Here is a 25,412-nt window from a genome sequence, read left to right on the forward strand (position 1 = left end):
AAAGGTTTAAAACATTTTTTTTAAAAATAAAAATGAAAGTCATGCATGGATTACTAGTATATATAAATCAGTAACATGCATTTAAAAATAGATGGGGTGAATTTTTATTTCATGCCAAAAAAGATTTGCTTTGAACAATAGATGATGGCATATCCTGAATATTTATGTTACTTTTGATTAACAGTATGAAACATATGTTGTTCTCTAAATGCTGTACGTACTTTAACCCAAACAACTCATAATTGTCTGGTTGCTTTTTTTCACACTGATGTCCTTATGGTGAGTGAAATATGTTCTGTTTTGTTGTAGGAAAAGCAGTGAAACTCAGTCTGCCAGCTGAGGAAGTGGCACTTTTCTTTGCTCAGATGCTGGATCACGAATACACAACAAAAGATGTCTTCCGCAATAACTTCTTCAGGGATTGGAGGAAGGTAAACCATTCCTGCACTTGTAAGCCTAGCTCAGTCTTTAACCAGTAGCTCTTACAGTTAGGAGGGATGGGTGTCCGGTTACGCGTACGGAACAGTTATGAAGCTTGCAGCATCCCAGAAGGCCTCAGGGCGTATCATGCAGAATTAATTTCGTGCTGCTTAGTGCTCAATGCTCTTGAAAATACGATTTGTGTAAAGGCATTGATATGCTAATCCAGACAACTCGCTTCCCGCATATGAACAAATCCAATTTAACTGTTTTATTATAACACGGAAGCCCCTGCTCGCTTCACTGAGCACAGTCTCCGCCCCGTCCCCAACTGTCAATCACAAGAATGAGCGAGAGAGGAATTCAAGGGATGAGACACTGGCTCTGTTATTATAGTGCTTTCGAAAAGTGTTGTATGAGTGTTTTTGTCCACCTGTTTGTTACTCACTGTTTTCTTCTGAGTGATCTGCAGTGTAGCGTAAGCAGCAAAGCAAATGGTTGTTTAAAAATGTTCATTTCATGACCTTTTGACCCATTTAGTACTTATTAATGGAGACTTAACCTCTGAATACTATTGAAGGTTCAGTGGATAATGAATTCCTTGTGTTTCAGTATATGGCTAGCCACAGTTATGCCCGCATTTATTGACAGTGCAGACAGCATTTAGGAAAACGAGGTCAATGAAAAGTGTGCTGGGAGGAAGGAGGCGTGTTTATGTACTACTTAGCATTCGGCAATTACTGCACATTAGAGACCCGCCAGAACTGGGCACCACAGGACGTAATCAGAGAACAGAGAACTCATATCTAGCTACAAAACTGTGTTCAAGATGAGTGCAATTACAGGTATAGGAGAATTCGTCTTTGATTGTCTTCTAGGGATGAAACGATTACCGGTTTCACGATAAACCACGATAAAATTTAGTGACGGTTAGTAATATCGTATAAAATTTAATTATTATTAAAACCGCGTGTGATTATCACGATTGTGAAAACTTGCTGTAAATCTTGTCCAGTCAGCGTCAGTCTGGCTGCAGCGCAGCGCTGTGTTTTGAATGAGAAGAAATGGCAGAAGGCAGTGACAGCGCCAGGAGATTTTTCAGACTTCTAAAAGGACCAAATCTGAGGTGTGGTCATATTTTGGCTTTTACAAAAGTCCTGAGGGAAACTTAATCGAAGATGGTCACCCTGTCTGCAGAACATGCCAGAAGAAAGTAGCTGTAATAGGGGGAACACTTCAAAACTACGAACGCAAGGCAAGTGGACTTTGACCTCAATACCAAAACTAACGTTACGTCTTGGAAATAATAACGTGAAGCGAACGAACAAATTCAGTCAAGACTAGGGTGACATTTAAGGGATAATCAGGGCTTGACATTAACAACCGCCATTTGCGTGATAATTTGGGTCACTATACAGGGAGTGCAGAATTATTAGGCACGTTGATTTTCTGATCATATTTTTTTTCCAGGCACATTTGACCAATTCCAAACCACAGTAATCCTAATAACTACTATTGATTTAGTATTTAATAATGTATAAGTGATATATAATTGTTCATGAAGGCTGGAAATGAAAATCACCTTATATTCAGGTGTGCAGAATTATTAGGCATGTTTTCTTTTACAGATAAATTGAGCCAAAAAAGAGATTTAACTCAGACTGAAAAGTCAAAAAGTATTAAATGCCCATGAGAAGGATGCAATACTAATGCAATACTAGACATTGCAGTTAAGGCATGACCATTGGACAGTGAAATGCTCGTTGGGTCAGCAGGGTCAGACAAAAACATGTGGCGGAGAAAAGACACCTGTTAACTGCAAAAGAATTAAGAATTAAGGTGAAGAATTAAGGGTGAAACCATCAGGAACCCTTTAGTCTCCAGCGCCACCATTTTCCAGAGCTGCAACTTACCTGGAGTCTCCAGAAGTGCAAGGTGTCAGGATCTCAGAGACTTCAGTTAGGTAAAGAATCCTAAAAAATGACCCCCACTAAATAAGAATCACAAGCTGAAGTGTTGTAAAATACATGAAGGTTTTTTTATAGGCTTTATGGACAGATAGGTTGAGAGTGACTCTTGAAGGACCAGCACCACATCCTCTAGTACCACTGCTTGAAGAATTCATCTTCCAGAATCTGGCAGTACGTTTTGGGAGTTCATTTTTAGTCCATCTCTGCAAAACGGACTTCAGGATGGACTAAAATGAACTCCCAAAACGTACTGCCAGATTCTGGAAGATGAATTCTTCAAGCAGTGGTACTAGAGGATGTGGTGCTGGTCCTTCAAGAGTCACTCTCAACCTATAAAACCTATAAAGCCTATAAAAAAGCAGGCTTCTTGTATTTTACAACACTTCAGCTTGTGATTCTTATTTAGTGGGGGTCATTTTTTAGGATTCTTTACCTAACTGAAGTCTCTGAGATCCTGACACCTTGCACTTCTGGAGACTCCAGGTAGGTTGCAGCTCTGGAAAATGGTGGCGCTGGAGACTAAAGGGTTCCTGATGGTTTCACCCTTAATTCTTCACCTTAATTCTTAATTCTTTTGCGGTTAATAGGTGTCTTTTCTCCGCCACATGTTTTTGTCTGACCCTGCTGACCCAACGAGCATTTCACTGTCCAATGGTCATGCCTTAACTGCAATGTCTAGTATTGCATTAGTATTGCATCCTTCTCATGGGCATTTAATACTTTTTGACTTTTCAGTCTGAGTTAAATCTCTTTTTTGGCTCAATTTATCTGTAAAAGAAAACATGCCTAATAATTCTGCACACCTGAATATAAGGTGTTTTTCATTTCCAGCCTTCATGAACAATTATATATCACTTATACATTATTAAATACTAAATCAATAGTAGTTATTAGGATTACTGTGGTTTGGAATTGGTCAAATGTGCCTGGAAAAAAAATATGATCAGAAAATCAATGTGCCTAATAATTCTGCACTCCCTGTAATCGTGATGTTAAATTTCCATACCGTTTCATCCCTATTGTCTTCTAGTGATGGCTCCAAGCAGCGATATTGAAATTCTAGCCGATACTGATAAGATATATATATATATATATATATATAATATCAGGGTTTTTCCTGGGTCAAAAATGGTCTTCGGTGGTGGCTGACAGACATGGTCATCCACACACACAGTAAATTACTCTACCTACGTGATCTGTGAACGCAATACTGACAATACATTTAAAATAAATGCAAAGAAACCGTTTGTAATTTTTGCTTATCTTATTTTGACATCTGATATTATGTATGATCTCTACCTTGATGTTTGTTTCTTTTGATCCTCAATTTTTACACTATTTACTGATAATTGTTTTGGCATAATCATATCAATATTAAAAAGTAGCATTAAAAAAATGAACAAATAGCCTAATTTTCTACCATATACAATTTAGTAAAATGATCAGCTAGTTAAAAACTTTGTTCTGGTCTCACCTCACTCCAGTCTACACTAAATTATATTTTACTACACATTGTCAACATAAATAAGCTTAATGACTGTGGATGATTAAACTAATTCTTACTATCCACTCTTGCTAAAGTGTGTAAGCACACTTGTGTTCTCATCTCAGAGGTGTTCTGAGTAAATGATTAAACTGATTCTTGAGTTCAGTGTTGGACGGATCAGTTGTTCTAACCAGTCGCTAAAATGATTCGATTCAAAAGGAATCATTGGTTCGCGAATCGGACATTAGCAGACGCGTTGTGTGCGAATCCCGTCTGTTATCACATCGCGAAAGATTTGTCAATACAGAAAACACTTCATAACTGAATATAATGTTTTCCCGTTTATTGAAACTATGGTTTATGTCAGCTGGTCAGAGAAGAGTCAACATTTTTTGAGCGCAGTTCACACCCAGCGGTAATTCAAGGAAAAAAATGTCCGAATGCGGCACGTGCAACATGGATTCGGTCTTCAGACCTTTTGATTTTGATTAACATGTGAAATAAGAGCCAATATGTGAAATATGAGAAGACATCGACAGACAGACAGAGAGCGCGCGGGGGGGAGGAGCTCTCTGCTCGTTCTCTCTGTCACTCAGTTAACACGGCCGAATCACAAGTGCAGCAGTCATCTATTGTACATCACTCATAAATCACAATAACTCATCAAATAAGGCTTTGGCGGGACAAAAATTTGTCTTGGCGGCCGCCAAAAAATTTTCAATGCAGGAAAAACCCTGATATATATATATATATATATATATATTACGTTATAGCAGGTAACCTAGAAATCTATAATACTTTAATAAAAATAAATGCTTTTTATGTTTTATAATACACTAAAGCAGTATGGTAGTGAAAATAGATATTAAACTATGATTTTTATTTTTTGACCATCCATACAATGAAAGCCAATGGACACCAAAACTGTTTGGAAACTCATAGGTTTAAAGAAAACAACAACAACAACAACAAAAAACATGAGTGAGTAAATGATCAAATTTCATTTTTGGTGAACTGTCCCTTTAAATGAATGTCCTCATTATAATAGAGGTGGGACCTTGGAGCTGTTGGTTTCATAGTACCTGAACAAATTATTTAGAGAAGAGCTTAGAGGGACCTTCTTCGTCATAATCTACCACTTGTTTTATTGCAAGTTAGAGCTAGTTGATGGCAAAAGTAATTTGTTTTAAAATGGAAAATTAAATATTCATTATTGGTGATATTTTAACTTAATAAAAAAATTTTGATCCCTAGTATCATACAAGTGTTGGTGAAATCTGTTTTGGAAGCTATCATTCAATTTTCTCTCATCTATTTGTGTGATTTACTTTTTAAATAATCAGGCTTAAGTTTTCGACATGGCAAATTATTAAACGACAAGATTGAAGGAGGGACCCATGCTATAGATCCGAATGTCATGGAGACTTTAGGTCAGATAGTAACCACTCCAAACATGCTAGCATTAGCATAGCAACACACGCAAACAAAACACTTCAATCGTTGTCTCCTAATCGTCCACTATATACAGGTGCTGGTCATATAATTAAAATATCATCAAAAAGTTGATTTTTCACTAATTCCGTTCAAAAAGTGAAACTTGTATATTATATTCATTCATTACACACAGACAGATATATTTCAAATATTTATTTATTTTCATTTTGATGATCATAACTGACAACTAAGAATTATATTATATATTTTTTTTATTTTGATAGTAATAAAATAATTTTGTTTGTGAGTCTGTATTAAGCAGACACTGAACGTGTCTGCTTAATACAACGTGAGCCGAATGAGTCGCAGCACAAACCAGCAGCAGGAGTCAGATTTCATTCATCACGAGAGTAAAGAGCTGACTGACCAGGGGCCTATACCATGAAGCCAGTTTAGCTGGCTAGCCAGATATGTTTAGGATTAGTTTGTGCCAATCCTGGGTTTTAGGTACCATTAAAGTGGTTTGCCTTTTAGCAGTGTTCATCTCCATAGTAACTTATGCTCCACGGCTAACCTGCTCCAGGGCAGGTTATGTTCTGGATAAGAGATCTCAAACTGAAATTGCTGTGGGCACACCTCTGATGCAATAAAGTCACTCCCTCTTTTTCTACTCCAAATTAAAGGTTACTACATAGCAAATGGTTTTTAAAGACTAAAGCGTCTGGCTTTTAACCATGCTTATTTATAAAAATAATAATTTTGAATGATTTAGATATCGTTTATGTAATTATTATACCCATAATCAATTACACATGTATCATTCTAGTTAATCAATCATTTATAGGCACTTTGTTAAAATTAATATAAATAGCCTATATAAAGGTCATACAAATAAGCTTTAAAATCAATAAATAAAGCTATAAAAATTACTACATGTGAGCTTAATTGTTAAAATCTCTCTATATATCAACTAAACTATAATTTTTACTTGCATTGACGTATACGATTTCTCTTTAAGTTGTCCTCTTTCATAGACAGCTCTTTTCTTCTTGCTGTGTAAATTTGATTAAATTCTTAATATTCTGCAGAAGAGAGAAATTAATCTCACTGCTTCTCTCGCAAGAAGTTTCACTGATCCACAGCATGTGATTGGCTGTTCACTACTGATGTCACAGCTAAACTCCTAAACTCAGGATCAAAGCCTGACTTGACAGAGAAAGCTGATGATACGCATCATGGGACCACCAAAGCCTGAATAGATTGGTTTGGTTTTGTCAACTCGAAACTAATCCTGTAACCCTGAGTTTGTTAAACTACCATCATGGTACAGGCCCCAGATGATCGCGGAAGATTTGTTTTCAAAGCGAAATGTAAAAGCACCAATTTAAGTGAGTTTTGTTGTTGTTTTTCATTAAGAATAATATGCTAATGAACCCACCATTCAAGCAATCCGCCCCTGAATGGGTGCTAATTCTAAACTGAAAGTAAAATGAGTACGGCCGCACTGTCATTCATTCATGGCCGCAATGTCATTCACGGTGCGTGTCCACTGGCACGTGTTTTCAGTTCATTCTTATGGAAGCTCAACTTGAAAACACTCGCTTTGCTCTGCTCCGTTATGAATGCATCATACTTTCGGTTTAGAATAAGTGAAAAAATTAACCGGTGGGAAAATTTCCTCACCGTCACATCCCAAATCAGATGTTAAATATGGTTTGAACAATCTACAGAGAACTCTGGAGAAATATGGAATTTAATTTTGAAATGTAAAATGTGTAGGAACCCTGATAGGTGTATCATCCATGCAACTTTGTCTTTTTTCTTTTTGAAATTCAGTTCACAATTTTTATACTAAAATGTGCCATAGGCCACATTTCCATTTGTTGCCACAGAAATGAAACTTTTCCTTTAAGTACAGTGACACATCTCTCAATTGCTAGTTATTTGTGATCGCCATTTAGTACATTTGATTTATTCAACAATATAGAGTCATGGATCGTGTGGTGCTCCTAACCAATGTAATTGATTTGTCAGTCTATGAGGTTTTAGAATTGTCTGTTTGTGTGCCCTTTTTTTGGGCCTCTTTCCCTTTCGCTCTCATTTTACTCTTTTCCTTCAATGTGCTCTGGGCTCTGCTCCCTGGCTAATGGCCCAGGGGTGCCATTTATGGCCGAGCGCGTGTATGTGTGTGACAGAATGGGGAGATGGAGGGGGGCAGGTCAGATGAAATTGCTTGTGTGAGGTCCCGTGGCGCAAGTTCTCTTCACCAGCCCCAGGAGGAGAGATTAGAGTGAATCAGTGTTAGTGTGACATTTAGCACCGCAAAAGTGCAAGAATAAATCATAAGCCGACAAAAGGCGAAACACGTATGTCAGTCCTCTGTGACCCCTCCATCCGACACTTACTTTTCTCTACTCGCATTTTTTGGTTGTCCTTATCGTCTATCTCTTTTCCTGTGCCCCATGGGAAACTGTGATCATCACAGGTGAGGGGATCTCTGTCCTTTAGTGTTGTTTGGATGATCTGTAGTGCCTTCTGATATAGAAAGTGCTATTATGCTATATCCTGAAGCAATATCAGTGCAGAGGATCAGAAGGCAGCCTTTTTTAGTAATTCATATTTATAAAACTGCTAAAAAAAACCATCAGAAATGGCTCACTAAAAGGACTTTAACTTTGAAGTAGGGCTGTTTCACATAATACACCAGTTAATTAGTGACATATTTCAGTATTTTCTCCCAAAAGTAGATAATTCAAAGACATTATTATGGAAGATGATTAAATCATTGAACACTCAAAATGAAGCTTTAGAAATCAATAAATGTTTTGTTCTGTCATTGAATTTTCTGAGGTAGACTTGAGCATGGTTAAACAAAGTGTTCTTGGTTTTTTGACAAAGCAGCACAAGGCAACAAACACAATTTTGACTAGGTATAAAGGTCAAATAAGGCATATAGAGCAACTGGAGACATTTTCTAAAAAAATAGAAAAAAGTCAGCCTAGGCATAAATGATCAGACCGCATTGTTTGATAAATTGACCCTTCAGAATAGTTTCTGTGCACCACACAGGTACCAAGCATTTCCACTGAACTGAATCTTCTGTTTAGTCTGAAGAAAAATGTATGAGATTCCTCTTACAAAGTTGCAATTCATGACAGGACTGCCAATTGGAATCAACTTGAATACAAGGCTAACTCAAAAACCTGCTGTAAACACTCAATCTTGATCCTTCTAAGCAAGGTCAAAGTCAAATTTAAGGGATGTAAACAAAGATTTAAAAGTTTGAGGTCTGTAAGATTTTATTTATTTTTAAAAATAGGTATTTTATGCTCACTTATTTGATCAAAAAATGCAGTAAAACAGTAATATTTTTGTGAGAACATTATAATGTTCTATTTTAATAGACTATATTTAAAAATGTAATTTATTCCCATGATGGCAAGGCTGAATTTTCAGCTGCAGTCACTAACTTTAAGTCTTCAGTATCACATGATCCTTCAGAAATTATTCTAATATTCTGATTTGGTGCCCAAGAAACATTCAAATCATCACAGTCAAGCTGCTTAATATTTTTGTGGAAACTGTGATGCCTTTTTAACGGAAGTTTAAAAGAATTTTAATTAATTTTAATGCATCCTTGCTGAATAAAAGTTATAATTTCTTCCAAAAAAAATCTTACTGACCCTAACGTTTTGAATTCGTAGTGTTTGGAGAAACTTTTAGCATGACCTCATCTTTCAAGTGTAGAGATTGATTTGTAGCTGTCTCACGGAAGATATATTGACCTGAAGATGTACTGATTGCTGTCATGAATTGTTTTTGTTCTTCAAAGATTCTTCTCTGAGTGTGGTGATTCAAAAGCCTTTTATTACAAGACCATTTAGATGTTTCATTGATTCTCTCTCATCGGCTTCTTTTCAGATATTTTCTCTGTAACAGTTTTTGCTGTTGTACAGAAAAGGGCATGTTCTGATGAAGTGTGTATGTTGCTAAAAAAACATCCTTGTCTGATCTTCGGACATATACGCTTACCCAAGGCTAAAGTTCACTCAGTTCAAGTAATTCGTGTTTGGTCTATCAACCTATGTGGATACAAAACAGCGCCCTCAGCTTCTTTCTTATAAGATGTCTGGTAGACGTATGAAGCGAGCAGCAACTCTTAAAACCCTGCATGGATGGGACTAGTTTTCCCTGAGGAGTTAAGTTAAATGTATGTTTCAAAGCCTTTCATATTGATTTTAATCCTGTCCAAACTGTTTCTCACTCAACCTTGGGACAAATTTTGGTGCAAATTGTTTTCTGTTTTTCATCTACCCTGGGGTCCTCAGAGAAACCAAATGCCATCTGGTTAGGAATATCTGTATTTGCTATGTATTATTTTAGCACAACGATTCTTCTAATTTATACTGCAACTAAGACCGCATTTACAGTACATTGTTCAAGTGACCCAGTTCAGTGTTTTTTTTTTCTTTCTTTTTTTCCTCTCCTCCCATGTGGCACAGATCAGATATGACCCACGAACGTGTAAGCAGGAAAAAAGCACATGGATTCCGATATTCTCTGATCGGTTTCAGGCCTTATTAATATGTGGAAATAAATCTGATGAGAATCGAATATGTGCATTTGCATTTGCCATGATAGTTGACAGATCGGATATTCCCCTGTGAATGCGAATCGTACGTCATTAAAAAAGCAACGGTGGTGAATGACGTCAACTCAGGTGGACACCAACCACGATCACATGACTCTTTTCAATGCTGCAATGGAGGACTAAAGCTCAACCGGATGTTTTGCTCATCTTTAATGATGGTACGGAAAGCAAAAGCTTGTATTAACATTTAAACTGCATCCATTGAAAATCGTGCCCCTTTTACTTCCTTTTCGGCCTAAGCTTTTCTGGGTCAGTATGTCTACCTTGGGGTGTTTTGCCAAGTGTATAGTATAAATGCAGATTAGATATGGGTGGGTCACTTTTAAAAGATGTTAGCTGTAGGGCTGCAGCTATCGATTCTTTTTGTAATCGATTAATCTAGCACTTGATCGATTAATCAGCTAAAAAAACACATTTTTGCATGTTTTTAAACAACCAAAACAAATAATGCATAACGAAAATGAAGAGGGAAAGCAATTTAATTTATTAATATGCACAACAGGTTTTATGCTGTAATCTAGCCCTGACATCAAAGTAAATATCTTTTATGTAGATTTCTACACCTGCAGCATTTACCATTACGCTACTAACAAATAATATATCATTTCTTGGGTGAGGCTATTTGCAATGGTAACCTAGCAACCTGTGTGTGCGTGCGTGAGGCTTCATTGCAGTTTGGTACGGCAGAAATACATACATTCATTTTCAATAGAACGCTGCATTTGGCTTGCATCACTTGCATTGCGGTGTATTTTAGGTGAAGCATCCGTTCGAAAAATCGTGTCATGCTGAAATTATTGCGTGGCTACATAAAAGTTAAAGGATATGTGATGCATTGCCACGATTGGTCTGACTGGCGCGTGAGAGAGACGAGGGTGCGCGTGTGAGTGTGAGTGAGTGAAGGGGTTCTTTTTTTTAGGCTATACTCTTGCAATTGAACGTGAATACGTTTACTACTTAAAAACATCAAAGATAAACATCATATCTAGTCAAACCGCATCACGACATCGCTACAAATACAGTATGGGATTAAAATCAGTGAACAACAATGTATAGGCTTAGGCTACGTTACCATTGAAGTCGTACTGCTGTGGAATGTCAGGTCTACTTTGCAGTAGACACATTGGACCTTGTTCTCTTCTTTTTTGTAATGATCCAAAACTATCCAAAACTCTCCGCCATCGCGCCAACTAAATTCAAAATGGAGCACGCGCTATGGTGTGCTTCCTGAACATTGAACAGCGGTCCATGTGAATCAGATCCCTGCGCGTATAGTGCGCGTCATAGGAATTTAATGCGGCTTCGAGGCCACGAGGAATTTTTGTAATCGAGTTAACCGAGTAACTCGATGAATTGTTTCATCCCTAGTTAGCTGGTCATCAAAATAATTGAATATAGTCAACGAATCGGAATTGGGCTTCAAGCAATGTGGCCTAAAGTAAAATATTTTAGTTTCACTGCCTGGTGAATCTTCAATATGGACCTTTTTGGTTAAAATAACAGTTGGTGGTTCAATTACTGCTGATATCTCATCCGATTTAAATCACTGAGGAAAGTTACAGACTGCTCAGAACAGCCACTGTAGAGTCTGGTCTGATCCTCATAATTGATTCTTTCTTTTAATTATGTACATAATGTTAAAATATATATACAGTTTGGAGTTTCACACCATCTTCCGGCTTGCAATAAAGTTGAACTAAAGTAAAATATAAATATTAGATGAAACACTTAAACATAACAAAAAACGAACTGAAATAAATTAAAGCTAAATAGAAATAAATTAAAAAAAGACAAAAACGCTTAATTTCTAAAATATAAACTAAAATTAAAATGAAAACTGAAAATTTTAAAAACTCAAAAATATAAGCTAATTCATAATATTAATAACTATAAAAGTATATAAATCTGCCTGTAAATGGGTATATAAATCTTCCATAATCCATACAATAAACAATCTTGTTAAAAACTACAGGGATCCCAATCCTGTCTGAATCAGTAGATGAAATAACAGACAACTTATGTTATCCTGATTTAATTTGGAAACTCTTCCTTCATGATTCTTGATGGTTTTGATGGTTTATGCATGTTCTTGTGCACAGGAGATGACTTTGGAGGAGAGACAGCTAATCATGGATCTGAACAAGTGTGATTTTGGGGAGCTCCATGCTATGCACAAACAAAAGGTGGAAGTCAGAAAGAACATGAGCAAAGAGGAGAAGTTGGTGGGTGTCCTCCGTAACATGCAAAGTTCATTTTTTTGAATGGACTGCCTCATCCCTTATGCTAGGTGACCAATGTTCCTCTGATGTTCCTCTGAATTGATACATTTTCTCCAGGTTAATAAAGAGTTCAATCAAAAAGTTGTTGACGAGTATGGGTTCTGTGTGTTGGACCACCATCGTGAGCGAATTGGGAACTTTAAGATAGAACCTCCAGGGCTTTTCCGAGGCAGAGGAGACCATCCTAAACAGGGAATGCTGAAGAAGAGGATTCGACCTGAAGATGTCATTATCAACTGCAGCAAGTGAGGCTTTCATGTTTTTCAAGCCATATTATATTTCAGAAGTGGGATCGTTGCTGTAGCACTGTGGCATGAATCAGGGTTTTTTTTTTCAGAGCAAGTATAAGGTTTGAATTTAACCCTACAGGGACTCTCGTATCCCAGAACCTCCTGCCGGTCACCGCTGGAAGGAAGTCCGTCATGACAACACTGTAACATGGCTAGCCAGCTGGACTGAGAATGTACAAGGATCTTGTAAATATGTGATGCTCAATGCCAACTCCAAACTTAAGGTATGTATTATAGTCTCCGCTTTAGATTCAAAGCTTTAGCTCTTACATATTTATTATGTTAATATATTTATTTTGCTATTTAACTATGCAAAAAATGTTTTGCATGTACGTATATGATTAGTAGCAGTTTACTACTTACTTTATATTTTTCTTTACTATTTACTATTATTACTATTGTACTCTAAATTATTTTATTTTTTACCTGTTTTCTACCCTATCAGAACAGATTTGTTGCAAGAGCCTGGCCTTTTTTTTTTTGGGGGGGGGGGGGGGGGTTCTTCTAAATACTTTTTCTTATTAGAAGTATTTAGGGATATTTTTTAAAAGTATTTGTTAAAGGGTTACAAGCCATGAACCAAACCAACCAGCCATGAGATATATCATGACATTACAACTTTTATTTGAAGCGAAAAAAAAGTATTTGAAAATGGTGCTTCATGGGAGTGGCCATTCCCAGCCAGCTCCTGTGGCATGATTTACTCTCCGAGACAGTTTGATTGGTTGACTTTTCTGTGTGGGGTCATGGGTAATGTAGTTTTGTAGCAGTTAAACATGATTATAAAAATAAAAAAAATTGAAATGTGAACGGATTGCTTCAACAAAAGCATACCATAGTACCATCGAATACCCCTATATTTCCCTATGGAGAAAATTAATGGAGATTTCTTTCCATAATCCGACTGTTTCACTATAAATTGGCAGTTCTTGGTCAGAATAAACTGCAATCTGGATGCAACTTCATGCTGTTAGTCAAAAGTCTGGTGACGTGATGGTAATATTCCTTAAAAAAAGTTAAAGTTCCTTATCATTGACTTGATTAAAACGTAATTGTTGTCCTCTCCTTTCTCTCTCTGCCTTTACATCCCTTCATTTCCAACTCATCTTCATGTCCTTTTCACCTCATGACTGTCTGTCTCTTGTCACCTTGTTAATAATAGATGTGATTTGATGTTTCCTTTTTCTGGGCCAATCAAATAGAGCCAATGTGTATTCTCGCGTTCTGCCGAATCACGCTCACTTAGTTTCAGCTCAGCACCTCATCTTCACCCTCGTTCCACTCACTTCCTCTCGCTAATTAAATTAGGAAGAAAAGCAGTCCTTTTCATCAGAACTTAATGATGGACTCCTCTCAAGAAATCTGAAAATCAAAACCGATTCAAAACACCAACTCCCAGCCACCTCATTATTTTGCTTTTCTTTCCCAACCGAGTCCATTAATCTGTCGGCTTTCTGTCGCTTTTTATGTACTGAATTGGTTAGTGAAGGTTAAGTTATTTCACACTATGTTGGTCACTATGCGGTTGCTGTGACAAAGTAACTTTTTCTTTGTACAAATTAAAGTGCTTGGAAGTCGAAATCAGTTCATAAAAATGAGAATCATTTAAAATCGAGAAATCTTTTAACTCAGCCCAATCTTTTTAACTTTTACTTGTAAAATATATATTTTTAGCTAATATATAAGCCCTTAGATGTTCTGACCCAACTTCCTGGCAAGAAAATTAAATTTGTTTTGTGGAGTCTTTTAAAGTCCCCCTGTAGTGAATAATTGTATCCTTTAAAACTCATCTTTGATCACCAAAATGACATATTTTAAAGGTTTTCTTTTTCCTGTGAAAAAATTCTTCACGCCTTAAAATGGCTTGAATGTAAAGCCCAATTTATACTTCTGCGTCGAGTGTACGCCGTAGGCTGTGTGTTGCACGCATAACCTACGACGTACCCTGACGTGCACCTCTCCAAAAATGTAACAACACGTCAATTCTACGCGGACCACAAGCGCTGTGATTGGTCTGCCAGAACCCCTCCCTCAGGTCAATAAATACATTTTAAAAATGTGTGATAGGAGTGTGTGTGTCCAGAAATGGGATGATAGTTTCATCCTTACATGTGCTATATAACACAATATTTTGTAGTCCAGAAATTCTTTGTTAGTGAATAAATGCATAGATGGTTTTGTGATTTGTCTGTGCACGAGCCACCGATACTGAAAACAGCGGCCATGAGCATTCTGCATGATTTCAAAAACGCATTCCAGCGCCAGATCGCCTCTTATTTAACTCTACTAATCAACTAGAGATGCTTGATTTGTATTAGAAACAACAACTCAAGAGAAGTCGCTATCTATTTGCCGCCATAACTGCTGCTGCTACTCCGACAATGTACGCAACAAGCTGCTTCTTCTTCAGCTTTTGCCTTGATACTGTGGGCTACACCATCAACATGCCCGTGGACACTGCCTACTAGCGGTTTGCATGTGTAATTGCACATTTGCACATTGATGCTGACAACAACGCAGAAGTATAAGTGTCCATGAATATACAAATTAGCCCCGCCTCTACTCACTCACACCAGCTTAGAGTTACTGTAGTAAACGCTGCACAATGTTACCGCTCTTTACAACAATGTACACATAACGGTAATTAATATGATTAGCCTTTTGCTTGACTATGTTATCAAACAGCTAATAATGTGTTGCTAATGTTACACAAACCATCTTCCCGTTCACCATCTCAGTCTGCTTTCTAAAAATCAGCATCCTTGGAAACGCTTTGAACAACTTAGAACATCAGGGTAGAAAGGCGTATAGTTCATCATAACATTTATAATATATATCATATAGATAATTCATCTGCTATATTGCTAAAAGTACCCGATTTTTTTCATATCAACAGAAAAATATACCTGGATATCCTGGCTCCTCTTGAGACTTTCCTGCTTCGCAGTATAGTAATTATTATATGCTTAAGGCTGCCCGCAACGTGAATGTGATTGGTTACAAGGTAGTTTGTGAAGTTTTGTGACTATGTGTAGCATCGCGCCACATCAGCTAAAAGCTGTCTACACTGGATGCAACAAAGTGCCCGTTGCAAAGCATTTGTCCTTCGTGTTAGTACGTCATAAATAGAACGAGGCCTTAGTTTACTGTTGGGGATTTTGTCACGCAGCACCGCGCCACATCCAGTGTAGACAACATCATTATAATGGATTCTATTGTCTTTTGCTCGCTCACACCCGGTGTAGACATGGTGTAAGAAATGTGGTGTTGACTTATGAATTTGCACATGGTTTGTCGAAAAGCATATTAAAAACACCACACTTGATTTTCACCACAGGGGGGCTTTAAGGTAATTTTTTTTCTAAATCTCTTGATTTTATGAAACAATTTTTCATCCCCTCAGATTTCAATCAGTTCCTTTAGAATAATATGGTACTTGAAGACAGAACACCCGGGGCATGTCAGGTTCAGCTGCCCTTTGACATGTCCTTTAGTAACTTGCTCTACTTTTTTTGTCTCCCATAGGGTGAGAAGGATTGGGAGAAGTATGAGGTGGCTCGTAGACTGAAGTCATGTGTGGATGCCATCCGAACCCAGTACCAGGAGGACCTCAAATCCAAACAGATGGGCACACGCCAGAGAGCCGTAGCTCTCTACTTTATTGACAAGGTCAGGCCACACAAGCTGCACAGACATAACTTGTGCACATTAGAGGGTTTTCAATCATGACTGCTTTATTTTAGAAAAGACCAAAGGGTTTGAGTGTACCGGTAATCACTTCAGGTCAATTAAGGTGTTGAGAATAAATACAGCAGAGAGTGAGGAGATGGTGACGGCATGGTGCATTTCTGCAGATGTTCACTTTGAAGAGGTCATATCATACATTTTGTAATAGGTTTTCCCTCTGTGGTCAACCAGTCATGTTATTTGAGGGCTTATGGACTGTGTTAATGAATTTTGGTTACTGATGTCGAGTTTCAAAAATCGGAATGAAATATTTTTGAATCTTAGTTTCAAAATATGGTTGTTCTGGACCAAAGTTTTAAATTCTGAAAGTTACAGTATGTTTTCATAGTATAATATAATTTTTCATTTTAAAAGATCAAAGTTCAGTTCCTATTTTTATGGTCCTTTTAAGTTCTGTTATTAGGCTAAACATTAATATCATGTTGATATTAAGAGATAAGCTGTTTCTCTCCCTATTTCTCATAGTTGTGACTTTTGCATATTGCCATTATTTCTTATAGTTACAACTGTTTCACATAACTGTAACTTTGTCATATTGTTAATTTCTCATAATTGACTTAGTCACAATTGCAAATCGAATATTTTTCATAATTGCAACTTCATATCTCACAATACACTTTATTTTTCATAACAGACTTCCTCTGACAATTGCAACTATTTCTCATAATGGCAAATGTCACACATGCGACTTTCTCATAATTGCAACATAATTGTCAATTGGCACTTTTCAGCTATTTTTCATAATTGGGATTTGTCACAGTGAAATTATATTGCACAATATGACTATTCATATGCAACTTTTTGTTTCAGAATTGCAAGCATTTCTTGTTAAGTATCTCATAATAGTTTTTTTTACATCTTGCAGTGTGACAAATCATATATGAAACTCTTTTCCCCAAAAAAATCGAAAAATCTTTTGAAAAGTAAGCATCTTTTCCTCAGTTTCTAAAAATGTGTGCACACACACACAGCCCAGTGTGTTGGAGATACTGGATCAAAGGTTACATCCAGTATCAAAGGTATTATGAGTCCGTTCTTATTACACTCAACAATACCATACTGCCGTTTTCAGTCCACTCTCATGTCCAAACATGTTCACAAGCAGCTAAGCATTCACTCTAAGCTGTTCTGGAGATCCAGTGTCGTGTCTGTATGAAGCAGGTGTATATTTGTGTTAAACTCTTCAGCTGGCTCTGAGAGCAGGTAATGAAAAGGAAGAGGGTGAGACGGCAGACACCGTGGGTTGTTGCTCACTACGCGTGGAGCACATCACTTTACACAGCACACTGGATGGGCAAAAGTGTGTAGTAGAGTTCGACTTCCTGGGTAAAGATTGTATCCGCTACTACAACAAGGTTCCTGTGGTCAAAAGGGTAAGAACATTTTAACATTTACATTTTTACATTTCTGTTTCTGGTGTGTATAAACTTCTAATAATATTTAAGATTAAAGTTTGATCATCTTCCCATTGACTATTTAAAATCTTTTTTTTTTTGTGTGCCTTTATTTGCATACTGAATTGTGCCTGGTCTGTTCTTCTTTCTATGTATTAACACTGCGTCATCACAAGCTTACCTAAAACACTTCCTACTGGAAATGCAAATCTAATGCAAAGTGAATTCATCACATTTATCAATTACCTCCTTATGTATGATAACTTTAGTCATAACAGGTGGGTTATTGTTATTTTAGCACAGATCATAGCTGTAGAAAAATACTATTTCTCTACTGTTCGCTAGCGTGCAGGTCAGGCTAGAGGGGCAGTGAGAGATCTTGTTTGCTTGCATAGGTTTCATAATGTAAATGAGAACATTTGAAAGAAGCTCATCAAGTGAAAATTAATTAGTTTCTGAATATCTTTCAAGTGTATTTGGCGTCAGGCAGACTTTGCGGAAATGTCAGATATAATTGCAGGTATTGTGAAAACCCCACTTTCTCATCAGCGCATTACGACATAATGAATAACAATTAAAGCCTCTGGAACTTCGTGCCACATGTTCTTGTGCTGCAATATGCTGCTATTAATTTTTTATAGAATAACACATTTGTTTGAATAACAAACATTTTATATGTATATCAATGTCCACAAGTCTGAGTTTGTATTAAATATCTGGGATTCAACACCTAATTTTAGAAGTTAAGTGTATGTGTCGTCTACATTAATTCACATTTCACATTTCAAAACAGCGTTTCTCATTTACACTGAAAGTCGGAAAACACTCAATTCACCTTACTGCGCATGCGTAAAACCCAAACGGCAACCTCCCCCAGTTTCTCTTGAAGCCAATACGGAAGTGACTTAAACTGCAATTCATCGACTGGCCACTAGAGACAGGCTCCAGAAGGGAGCAGAATCTCATTGAGCTCCATGTTAAAATGCCCAAATTTACAGCTGAAAAATTTTTTTTACAGCCTGGTACAAATTGTGGTTTTGGTCTATATATCTAATTTTGATTTTTTTTTTTTATAACTCATTTGTTTACATTATATAAAGCCTTAAAAATCTGCATAATTAAGGGCTTAAGGGCTCCACCCACGTCCCGCCTTTTTGCCCATTTTCTGTTATCCGGGAGTGCCGCGCTGCCAAGATGACAACGGCCAGCTCGACCCTACTTTACGCTTCAAAACTGCTCTTCAGAATCCTATGGGTGACGTCACGGACACTACGTCCATATTTTTTTTACAGTCTATGGTAAAATCTCAAAAGCACACTGATATGATACAGACGGAAGAAACATAATCAAGTTCTTGCGTTGTTATTCTGGCGTGATCATTTTAACAAAATATCGTCCAGGTTGCACTCGGTTACCATTATTATGTTTGGTCTAAAACCCTCATGTTTTGCAGCAGAACAGCAATTGCAAGTAAACTTTATCTTTGCAGGATTTGATATGAATAGTGTATAAAGTAACTTATCTTTAGCAACTGTGTGAAAGTGAATAGCATATAACAGGCACAATACTGGTATAAACATATGGCTCGTTTCCACCGAGCGGTACGGTTCAGTACATTACGCAATTTTTGCCGTTTCCATTGTCAGAAGTTGTGAATGGTATCCTAATACCGTACCTGGACAAGGCCTATAATGAAAAGAAACGGACTGATGTACAATAAGAAATATTGAATATTCTGTGCTAAGAGTCTTCACTAATCAACTAAGCAAATTTGTGACCGTAAGCATGTGACTCCTTTGTATAGATGGTCAGATTTACTTCCAAGATGCTCTTTGGATCATCTTAAATCATGCTGTAGAAAATGATCATCTGGTTTTACACAAACTTGCATAGCTATAGTTCACACAGCTGCTGTGATTATTCAAAAAGGGTGAAAAAAAACAAATACTGAGACATTCACATTAGTTTCCAAATTCCACTTTTCACTCTACTTTTCACATGCTGATAATATAATTTGTTATGAAAAATGTTGAGCTATATTAGAAGAATGCAAAAAGCATTTCCGCTAGTGGTCTGAGCTTTGGACCCGCATTATCTGGCCATATTAGGGTGAGTGTTGAATATGTGATCATGTTAAGTGTTGACCTCCCCTCTGTGTGCTTAATAGACAGCATATGAATCAATCATTACTAACATTTGACCGTGTTAAATTGGGGGAAAATATTCCAGAAATATAAATTCTGTCATTGCTTGGCGAGCAGTCTGTTTACTTTCTTCTTCATGCATTTGGCTCAAGGATAAATTGTTATTCAAATGAGACTGATTTAAAAGCACCACATCTGCTACCATTAATTAGTTCCATGCATATTTTAGCTGGTTTATTTAGTAGGAGTGGAGGAAAACAGGACTTCTGCGAAATGTCAAATATAATTGAGTGCCTCTCCCTCTCTCTCTCTCTTTCCTTTCCTCTTTTTTTTTCTCAACCTCTGTTCTGTGCATATGATAAATAAACTAACATGTGTTTTCTGTCTTAGGTTTTCAAAAACCTCAAGCTTTTCATGGAAAACAAGCAAGGAGGAGACGACCTCTTTGATCGACTCAATGTGAGTGTAATGTTCTGAAACAGAGGCAGACAGTCATAGATTTTTCATTCGGAGGGATACGGTTCTCGAGAGGCTTGCGTCATACGAGCTCACACTAAAGGATGGTAGTTTTTCTTTTCAGCTCGTTTTTCTTTTTAAATATTTCAGTCTTAATTTTTCCAGCCGAAGGATTCTGCCTGTGCTGAAGGACAGAGAGACAGATTGTGAGAGAACATTGGAAAAACTTTTTGTGTGCGGGAGAGAGAGAGAGAGAGAGAGAGAGAGAGAAATGGGCCTCCTGGATGAGGTCAGGTTGGTAATGATGGGGAAGTTAATCTGTACTTTGGGCTCTTCCGATTGATATGGCGAAAGGCTGAGCAAAGGGTTGAACGAGGGAGGATGCGGCAGAGACTCTAATACTGGCCCTCTTCCACAAAGTGCTGCAAATCTTATTACATGCTGCTGTGCTTTTAAGCTCATGTGTGTGTGTATATATGCTGCTCAGAAAAAAATAAATGTCTTGAACTTGGCTGAACCCTCACTAGAAAAGACACTGGGAGAGTAATTTTAAGATTTTTTTCCCCCCAGCGTACCATAAAACAAGAGAAAATATACCATAATATGGGGTATGGGTATGTTTAGTTTCCTGACTGCATGGATGCTTGAGTCTTACACAAGTTTTACACAAACCCTTAAAGGGATAGTTCACCCTAAAATGAAAATTAGCCCATGATTTACTCACCCTCTAGTCATCCGAGGTGTATATGACATTCTTCTTTCAGACGAATAAAATCTGAGTTATATTAAAAATGTTCTGGCCAATCCAAGCATTATAATAGCAGTAATAGTTGCTCTGTTTTTGAAGTCCATAAAAAAATGCATCTGTCCGTCAAATAACGTGCTACACGCGGCTCCGGGGTGTTAATAAAGGCCTTCTGAAGCGAATCGATGCGTTTGTGTTAGAAAAATATCCAGATTTAAACATTTATTTCATTTTTTTCTACGGCTCTGCATCTGCCGTCCCCGCGCCATCACTTCCGGCGAATAAGGTCAAAATACATGCAAAATACCGGTGCAATCATAGTAAATATACATAGATGCCTCATTAGTGCCTGCGCGGATCTGTCGAATGAGGCATCTACATATATATATATATATATATATATATATATATAAATATTTGATCGCGGCAGTATTTTTACATTATTCGCTGGAAGTTATGGCGATGGGAATACTAGATGACATTCGTCTGATAAGAGATAAAAAAATAACATAAATACTGTTCGGTTTCTCGTAGAAACCGATCGTTTCGTGTTTTAAGACATCAATGTGTAGCCACGAGCCGCATGGTTTAATATGGATTCGTATGTCTGTGTTTTTTTACTCTCATAGCTCTCATACTCTAAAATATCCCCATTGACATGTAAGCGACACGCGAGTTCAAAATCTTCATTTGTGTTCTACTGAAGAAACAAAGACCCCTACATCTTGGATGCCCTGGGGGTAAGCAGATAAACATATAAATTGTTTTTGGGTGAAATGTCCCTTTAACTGAGTTCCTTTGGGTCACTGTGTGTCCTAGCCCAATGGTTCAATGGTGAACAATGCTGAGCCGACCGGCATGTTCAACATGTATCAAACGTCTTGCCATGCGTGTGTCATCAGATGGCAGCGGGTGTGCTGAGCATTAGCTGTGGTTGACATGCTAGGACACAGCTGGTGTCATTTGCATTTAGTATCTTTAAAGATATCACATCTAGCTTCATTTAGAATGCTGATGCGTGGGACCGTACTTGTATCGCCTTCCCCTGGGTCGCGCCAAACCAGTTTCTGAAGTGATTGTTTTCAGTACTTTCAGTTTTAAAAGAAAAGTGAGGAAGGATTTTTCAATTTAGATGTTTGAGTCTGATGTGTGCGTGCGCACTTGTTGGTCGGGTAGCTTGTCTAGGAGTCCTTTTTAAGACGCTCATCTTGAAGATGTAGCACCGGATTTAATGGATGTTTTCTTTATGTCTGGAACATACAGCCCATACTCCTGCACTCATAAATCCATTAAAGTTGGTACTAATGTCTGATGTCTTTGCTCTAGCTTGGTCTGTTGAGAAATCTTTTTTGTGTGTGTGTGTATTTTATATTTATTTCTAGACAATCAAGGCAACAGCACCATCTAGGGGTTTGCAGTGAAGGTGTATAATAAAATATGTCGATTTCTCTGTGTGAATACTAAATGTATTATCTTGTTTTTGTATCTCGTCTTCACAGACTCAAGTGCTGAATAAACACCTGAGTTCCCTCATGCCAGGATTGACTGCAAAGGTTTTTAGGACATACAACGCCTCTATAACCCTGCAGCAACAGCTGAAAGAACTCGGCAACAGTGAGTGCCTTGTTTTTCTGCCTCTCTTTCTCTCTCCACTTTTCTTCTAGCGTTCTATCAGTCAAACTTCAAGCGAATCTTCAACATCAAGGCAACTAGTACAATTTCCAGATGTTCAGCCATGCCGTCGGTATAGATGTGCATTGGAACATTTGCTAAAAACGCTCAAATATGATGCCAATGTGGACTGCTGTCAGAGTGTTCAAAAACAAAACGTACATTTTGACAACGCCAGTCCACAGGAACATATGGATATTGTTAGTGTGACGGTGTGTCTTAACTCAAGCGAGGACGTTATAGTTAACAAAGTTTCTACTGTGAGAGCATGCAACGTTTCACTTCAGTGTTAGTCTGTAGTTCATTGCAAGCTCACTCATCCATCAGGTTATTATAGTTTTCATTTTTTGTATTACTTAATTATTATACTGTTTTTATTTCTGCTTTTTCAATTAGTCTGTTTAATTTAATTACATTTCTGTTTTTATTACTTAATTATTTTTTACTTTTTGTATTCGTTTTTAATTACTGTTTTTATTTTAATATTTTAAGGCTGCTTAAGTTAATGTTTAACAGTGTTTTATTTGAATTATTTTAGAATTATTTTTTTTGTGTGATGTTAGTTTTGGAGTCATGAAAATAGTTTAAGTTTTCCCAGTTACATTTTGTTTAGTTTTAGTAGCTTAACAAAAAATAAATATTGACATTGAGTTTTGTTAGCATTCTTCCTTTATTACTGGCCATAAATCATAGAAGTATGGAGTCCAAACCACAAAGTATAAGCTATAAACTGCTCAAACATCTGGATTCAGTCAGATTTAAGAAAGATTCGAAAGTGTTTGTGCTTTTATGTTTGTTCAGGAAAACCCTATTTTGCTAAATTTATATATAATGTTTTCTATTTGAATATATTTTAAAATGTAATTTATTGCTGCGATGCAAAGCTTTTTTCAGCATCACTACTCCAGTCTTTGTCACATGTTCCTTCAGAAATCATTCTAATATGATGATTTGCTGCTCAAGAAACATTTATGATTATTATCAATGTTGAAAACAGTTGTGTAAAACAACTTTTTTTCAGATTCGTTGATGAATGAATAGAAAGATGGAAAGAACAGTAATTTACAACAGCTTTTGCAACATTGTACTAATGTGCAAAAATTTGGGGTCAGTAAGAATTTAACACAGTAAGAAAGTAACATGTGACACCTGAAGGCTGGAGTACTGATGCATCACAGAAATAATTTACATTTAAAAATATATTCAAATAGAAAAGTTATTTTACATTTTAATATTTCACAATACAATAAAACATACATGCATACATACACACACACACGCATACATGCATACATACACACACGCCCCACTGTCAAAACAATCTCCATATTTTATGCATTTAGTTATTGTCTGGCAACAAACAACCTGTTGCTCTTTGTTTGCCGTGGTCATAAATTGCCACAGCAAAAACTCTTTATTAACTCTTTATTAGCTGGATGTCATGTTCTAGTTTGTTGTGCCGCTAGCAGTGTAAATGGGGTTCTCATCATTAGTTACTGTATTGTGTTTCTGCACTAATGAGACTGTTGTTTGTTTGGTTGTGGATAGTGTAACTATCTGAGTATCTCTAAAGCGTGTGCTGCAGTCTGTACATGTGATGTGTGTGTAATGCTGAGGTGTCGGATCGCCGCTGAGAGGAAATCTGTTTTTTACATCCGCTACAAGCTCTAATTAAATCAGCTCAGTGTGTGGCAGGGTCTCGCCCATCAGGTGCCATGTGCTGTGTGTGTAAGTGTGTGGGCATGTTGGCTTGTAATTTACAAAGAGAAGCTTGTTTAAGGTCTGCAAATTATTAGAATTTATTAGAATTATTATTATTATAGCCATTTTAAATTAAAATGTCCTTCATGATACAAGCATTGCAATACTTATTAATATTCGATCAAAATTTAAATATTAATAATGAACCTCAAAAAGTGTGGTTGTGATTATTTCATCCCAAAGTTAAAATATATATATTTTTGAAGATTTGAATATATATATGAGAATGAAGCCTCATTTTATAACTAATAAGAATTAATTTATCATTATAATTATTCATTATTTTCATAAAATAATTTTTTACTATAATGTAAAAAATCTCATTCTTATTTAATGAGAAAAATTTAAGTAATAATGCTTTATCTATGTACTGCCTTTTTAAAATCATAATTCAAATCAGGGTTATTATCGTTAACTAAAACTATTAAAAATATTTATATTAATTGAAATACATTTTAAATAAAAACTAATAACAAAATAAATGAAAATTAGAAATGTTGCCTTAATAAACTGAAAAAAGTTGAAGTTCAAGCACAAAATTATTAACTGGAAATAAATAAACTGAAATAGAAATAAATGATACCTAAATAGCGATATTTTAAACACAAAAAAAAACGAATAAAATGACAAGGGCACATAACAAAATTATTGTAATATAATAAAACTAAAATTACACTGATTCGAATATGATGATTCTCATTACAGTAATAAAAATAACTTTTATTTATACAGAATAATTATTTTTGGGAGGGATGAAATATGATACCTTAATGTTTTGTTTATTATTTCTCAATAGTAATTGTTTTAAATAGTTTTTTTGTTCAAAGGGATGTGACATTATTGCTCTGAAGGAGAAATCTAACAGCTGCCAGTTTCCACATTTAAATGTATTTGTGACTGTCCCTCAGCAGATCTTCTCACTGTCTCTCTCGTTCTGTATGTGTGTGTTAATGTGGCATTCTTA

At 36.6% G+C, this 25,412-nt stretch overlaps 1 protein-coding gene across 1 annotated transcript in view; it reads left to right on the forward strand.

Annotated features, from left to right (window-relative positions):
- LOC307131718 (DNA topoisomerase I, mitochondrial) overlaps positions 1–25,412 on the forward strand; it is a gene marked incomplete at its 5' end in the record, with an annotated part of 43,959 nt that overhangs the window by 17,513 nt on the left and 1,034 nt on the right. The window contains 8 exons of the mRNA XM_079825539.1: positions 310–431; positions 12,061–12,183; positions 12,298–12,485; positions 12,610–12,754; positions 16,056–16,199; positions 17,465–17,650; positions 20,206–20,274; positions 22,516–22,630. Of these exons, the coding sequence (XP_079681665.1) occupies positions 310–431; positions 12,061–12,183; positions 12,298–12,485; positions 12,610–12,754; positions 16,056–16,199; positions 17,465–17,650; positions 20,206–20,274; positions 22,516–22,630 (1,092 nt within the window). The remainder of the gene's footprint in view (positions 1–309; positions 432–12,060; positions 12,184–12,297; positions 12,486–12,609; positions 12,755–16,055; positions 16,200–17,464; positions 17,651–20,205; positions 20,275–22,515; positions 22,631–25,412) is intronic.

Source organism: Gobio gobio (genome assembly GCF_949357685.1).
Source record: "Gobio gobio genome assembly, chromosome: 9".
In the NCBI taxonomy this organism is placed as follows: Eukaryota; Metazoa; Chordata; class Actinopteri; order Cypriniformes; family Gobionidae; genus Gobio; species Gobio gobio.